Raw genomic sequence first — 6,000 nt, forward strand, 5'->3', positions numbered from 1 at the left:
GTGGTATTTTAATATTTTAATGGGGTCACCATAAATAATGTCGTCTCTGTTACTAAGGGAAAAAAGGAACAGTGGATACTGGGATAACAACAGGTAGACTCTGTCACAAATAGGTATTGTGCATCCAGCTCTGTACCATACATAGGGAGTAGAAAAAAGGTTAGATATGTTATTTATATCATTAATAAATTACAGAAATTAGGTAAAATCCAGTAAGGGAATAAAAACTGGGAAAAATGTCTGATACCATTTTATAAACCACATGGAGGTGTGCTTAAGGCACACAGAAAACAGATGTTGGATGAAAATAATCAGGGCAGAATTCTTGAAAGATATAGAGATATAGAAACAAGATCTAAAAAGTTCCTCAGAATAAAATTGCTTTTCTGAAGTACTAAGACCATCCAGCTATCCTCTGACCTTACTAAGAACACAACAGAAAAGAATCTATTCTGTCCCTTTCAAAAATTGAAAATAAATTTAACCAAAAATGTATAATATATCTCCTTGACTTAGTCATTGCAATAGTTCAAATGTCAATTCATTTTAGTTGCTTTAATTAGTCTATGCATTGCAAAAATAAAAGTAGGATAACTTTTAGTACAAATAATATACTACTAGGATTATAGAGAGTATTCAAATTTTCCAACAGGATCTTTAAAAAATTGCTCCACACAAAATATGTAAAATGTACCCCTTTTCCCCCTGTAAAGAAACAATCCTTTGGGCAGTTTATGAATGTACACTAACCTCTTAATTGTATGCAGCATATATTTCTATGTATGCATTTTCACTGCATTCTATGTATGTATTATCGTTATCTCTTTATGAATCCATTTCCCCTACTAGATTATATGATATTTGTGGGGAAAGACTAGGAAAGGAAAAAAGAAGGAAAAAAAAGAAGGAAGGAAAGAAAGGAGGAGGGAGGAAGAGAGGGAAGGGAGGGAGATTGGGAGACAAGGAGGCAGTTTCTGGGAAGTTAGCCTTCTGTTTTTAAGAGAAATGGTCAGATTCCTCAGAGATCTTTCTCTTGTAACATCATTCTACATTGTTGAATTATAGTTTAAGAAAGCTTAATTTGAATTGAAGGGACATAAAGCAGTTAAAGAGATACTGGCTCAGAGTGTTCACTCTCCTACTCTAAAAGTAAGAGAGGATAAACCTTGACAGTATAGAAACCTAGACAGTATAGAAAGGCTTAAGTTTAGCCCACCTAAACATAGAAAAAAGAGTCTCAAATTATTCCTGGTTAAATGAAAAGTACAAGATAATTGAATTTTAGGGACTATTCCTTAAAAATCATTAATAAGTTACAGACAATTGAAGGTATTAGCTAATTCTCTGATTTTGCAATTCTGACAAGCTATCCCTTCTCCTTTTCCTTCAAGGAGACCTTGCGACTCCATATCTGTTTCATGGCATTCTTTACATCTTCATTCCTCAGAGTATAGATGAGTGGGTTTAGCATTGGGGTAATGGTAGTATAAAACACAGACACAGCCTTATCCAGTGGGAAAGTAGTGGAGGGACGGAGATAAATAAATATACAAGGGACAAAGAAGAAAGTTACTACAGTGAAATGAGACCCACAGGTAGAGAGAGCCTTGCGCCGGCTCTCTGAAGACCGCTTACGAAGACTAAACAGAATGACCGTGTAGGAGGCCAAAAGAATGAGGAAACACCCCAGAGAGATGAGACCACTGTTGGCAACCACCAACATATTTACGAGGGTTGTATCAGCACAGGCAAGCTTTAGGACTGGGTGGACATCACAAAAGTAGTGGTCAATGACCTGATCATTGCAGAAAGGCAGCTGAAAGGTCAGAAGGGTCTGAACAAAGGAATGACCCAGGGCTCCTAACCAGGACAATGATGCCAGAACAATACAAACATTGGCACTCATGATGGTAGTATAACGGAGAGGTTGGCAGATGGCAGCATAACGGTCGAAAGCCATAACAGTCAAAACAAAAATCTCCGCACACCCAAAAAAGTGGAAGGTAAACATCTGAGTTACACAGCCCCAGTAGGAAATGGTCTTTTTCTCAGAAATAAAGTCTGCAATCATCTTGGGTGCTGTGGCTGAGGAATAGGCAATGTCCACAAAGGACAGGTTACTGAGGAAGAAATACATGGGCGTTTGGAGCTGGGGATCAGAAAAGACCGTAAGCAAAATGAGCAGATTTCCCACCATGATCACGATGTAGAAGAGGAGAAATAAGGCAAAGAACATCAGTTGCATTCCAGGATCTTGGGAAAGTCCTAGGAATATAAATTCAGTGACATTATTAGCCACTTCCATGGGGACCCAGATGGTACTGGCTTGGTGGCTCTGGTTCTCTGCAAAAATAAATATAAACCACTGTAAGCATGGTACAGCCTAAAGGAGAAGTCTTATTAAAATATTTAAGTGATGCTAAATATAGGAGAGGAAACTTCATATTTCTTGAGCATAGTCAATTTTCTTACCACATTATTGACTCACATGTGATTTCTGTTACACTCAGACCTATAGTTCTTTTCTCTCAAATAATAATCTAGAGAATATGACGATATTTTATTGGATTTAATGTTGTTCCCTAATCCTCCCTCTCTCTCTCTCTCCCTCTCGTATTGCCAGAAATTCTCTTTCAGATGGAAAATTTTAAATCAATTATTAAATAAATTTTTGAGGCTTAAGGTAAATATAAGAAGTCAGAATCCGAGATTTGATGCCAAATTTCTTAGATGGATCTTTTTTAACATAATGTACAGAGATCAACTTTAGAAGAATAACATTCTACTTAATCAAATGATAAAGACTGTTTTTAGTTTCTAAATTAGGTTGGGAGTTTCAATACAATTAAAGATTAAGTCATTTTTAGTGATGAACAACAGCAGAAACAGAGGTCTCCTGCTTACCAAAAACCCATGCTTATAAATAACATCCTGGGAGTCTGAGTCCTAAGACTTGGTACGCATGTGAAAATTTCATTTTGCTTGTCAGTAAGGAATACCTGAAGAGTGGTCAACCTATACAGAGAAATGCTTTTCTCTATGTTGCTCTAAAGAGTTGAAAAGCTAAAACATACTGAGGCCCCTATCATTCTCAATCCCTTTGCCTTGAAATAGCCTTCTGTCCTTGTAATCAGAGGTAAAAATCAGTAATTAAATTTCCATACAGAAAAGCTATAAATGGTAGTTAAAGAATAAGTCTAACACCATTTTACAAACTATACACAGGGATGCTCAGGGAATACAGATAAAAATATTGAGTAAAGATTACCAAGGAAAAATTCTTGAAAGAGATAAATCATAAGACAGGATCTAAAGAAGTTCCTCAGAATAAAAAATGGCTTTTCTGAAGCATTGCCAATTACTAGCTATCTTTCATCTTTGCTAGGAACACCTTTTTTCTGCCTGGATAGTGAAAGCTGAGTGATTTAAGTTTGAACACCCCCACCAAATGGATTACTTTAAGTAAATCTATTTTCTCAATCTCAGTCTTCTCATTTATAAAAGATGGGTAACAAAAATTATTTTACTTCACAGAACTGTTACAGAAATAAAATGAGATCATTTGTGTAACTTTTTTTGTATTTATGAGGTGATTTACTTTGTCATTTGAGTCTGTGAAGTGTGGGATCTTTTTAGTAAGTAGAAGTTTTCATTTGATCTATTCATTATATAAAAATTATATAGAAAATATTAAAATTTATCCATAATTTTATTCCTGAGATAATAAACAATAATATCTGTCCATATCCATGGTAGACATATTATTAATAGTGGTGATACTGGTAGTAAATATTTACTAAGCACTTTACTATGTGCAGGATTATATGCTAAACTATTAGCATATGTTACCCCATCTATCCTCACAGCAACATTTTAATTTCTATCTCCATTTTAAGGAGCACAAAATTTTGAAGAGATTAGGTACATTATCTAGTAAAACACAGTCAGTGAAGAGGCTGGTATTTGAATTGAGACATTCTGATTCCAAAACCCACACAACACTCATCCCCCTAAATAAATAATAGGTAGAACAATAAGTGAAAAGATGATAATGATAGATGATAGATAGATAGATGATAGATGAAAGAAAGAACTAGAAATAGAAAAAGAAAGAAAGAAGATAAACTTCTCATGAAAAGGAATTCCTTTTTTTAAAAAATCAACTGTGCTCTTATGGTGTAAAGTCCTTTGATTAGAGGATACACTCCAAGTCCTCAACATCTTTGAATATTCTAACACTACAACAGCAAAGCCAAATTGTTCTCAGTCATAACCAAATGGCAGAATCATAAGGGTTGAAAATCATTTAGGTAATAGAAAATTTCTATTGTACTTACTATTGTCTAAGTGGTAATAATTCATTTAATCCTCATAACATTCTTACAGTGTAGGCTATCATCATTATCCCCACTTCAGAGATGAGGAAACTGAAGCACAGAGAAAGTGCATAACTTGCCCAAGGTCACAGAGCTAGGTAATTGACAGAGTTGGTATTGGAACCTAGGCAAAAGGACTTTAAAGTTTATTTTATTTTTTTATTAATTTTATTTTTTTTAATTTACATCCAAGTTAGTTAGCATATAGTGCAACAATGATTTCAGGAGTAGATTCCTTAGTGCCCCTTACCCATTTACCCCATCCCCCCTCCCACAACCCCTCCAGTAACCCTCTGTTTGTTCTCCATATTTAAGAGTCTCTTATGTTTTTGTCCCCCTCCCTGTTTTTATATTATTTTTGTTTCTCTTTCCTTATGCTCATCTGTTTTGTCTCTTAAAGTTCTCATATGATGCATACTCCTGGAGCTGTGGGACTGTGGGCATAAAGTCAGCATGCCTTCTTTCTCATTTAAAAGTCTTAAAATTTCTGTAATAGCCAAAAGACTCCTTTTCTGCTAATTGTGAAGGGTTTTTTTGTTTTTTTTGTTTTATTTTAAGTTTATTTATTTATTTTGAGAGAGAGAGTGGGGGAGGGGCAGAAAGAGAGGGAGGCAGAGAATCCCAATGCAGGGCTTGAACTCACGAACCATGAGAGAACCATGAGATCATGACCTGAGCTGAAGTCAAGACTCAGACTCTCAATGACTGAGCCAGCCAGGAACCCCTAATTGTGAAATTTTGTAAAGCTGTATCCAGTACTTTGAGGCAAACACTACATTTACAACTGGCAAGATCATCACAACATTCAGAGTTTGTGCCCAACTTTGCTTAAACTTACACTGAGGATGTCATAAGTGATGTGGTACTGATAATCTTGATGTTATTTCATTGACATGTGTTGCCAGAGGAGGCCCGCATGTAAACCAGCAATCCCAGTTCTAGAGGAGAGTCGGAGACACGTCTCCAGAGAAGGTCTTCACTGAGTGGAATGTTGGAAGGTGAATTAGAGTTAACCTGATGATGAAGAAGACTGCAGGGTGAGGGCAGAGAAGACAGGGCAGGGCAGGAAGGACATTCCAGGCCTAATGGACTGGAATATATGAAGACAGTGTAAATCATCACAGCATCCCCACGGGGGAATGCCAACAGGTTTGACATGATTCAACACAGAATACATGAAAGCAAGTGTCAGGAAGTGAGGCTAAAAAGGAAGAGGAGCTCAGATCATAGTCTTGTATGTTAAGTTGAGGAGTTGGAATTTATTGTGAATGATTTGGCAGATCATGAAGAAAGATCACTCTAGCAGCAGGAGGGCAGCAGGAATAGGTGCTGAAGAGTAGCTGTTACAAAGAAGCCTGAAACCCAACTTTCCTAGGTTCAAATTCAAGCTCCCCTATTTGTTCACATTAGGACTTTAGGAAAGTTACTTAACTTCCCTTTCCTCAGTTTTCTCAAGGGTTAAATGTAGATAAAAATACCACACAGCACTGGGGCGCCTGGGTGGCTCAGTTGGTTAAGCTTCTGACTTCTGCTCAGGTTATGATCTCACAGTTTGTGAATTAGAGCCCCGCAACAGGCTCTGTGCTGACAGCTTGAGGCTGGGAGCCTGCTTCAGATTCTGTGT

General features: G+C 36.8%; 1 protein-coding gene across 1 annotated transcript; it reads right to left on the bottom strand.

Annotated features, from left to right (window-relative positions):
* Positions 1 to 1,302: 1,302 nt before the first annotated feature.
* On the bottom strand, positions 1,303 to 2,330 carry LOC131516832 (olfactory receptor 4S2-like). Its single transcript, XM_058738346.1, has one exon. The coding sequence runs from the start codon at positions 2,303 to 2,305 to the stop codon at positions 1,367 to 1,369; it is 939 nt and encodes a 312-aa protein (XP_058594329.1). The 5' UTR covers positions 2,306 to 2,330; the 3' UTR covers positions 1,303 to 1,366.
* Between the last annotated feature and the right edge of the window lie 3,670 nt (positions 2,331 to 6,000).

The sequence above is a fragment of the Neofelis nebulosa genome, chromosome 7 (genome assembly GCF_028018385.1).
Source record: "Neofelis nebulosa isolate mNeoNeb1 chromosome 7, mNeoNeb1.pri, whole genome shotgun sequence".
Classification (NCBI taxonomy): Eukaryota; Metazoa; Chordata; class Mammalia; order Carnivora; family Felidae; genus Neofelis; species Neofelis nebulosa.

What these genes read in the sequence shown, in the direction of transcription:
- LOC131516832 (XM_058738346.1), bottom strand. Translation starts at nt 2,305, where the DNA reads ATGGAAGTGGCTAATAATGTCACTGAATTTATATTCCTAGGACTTTCC.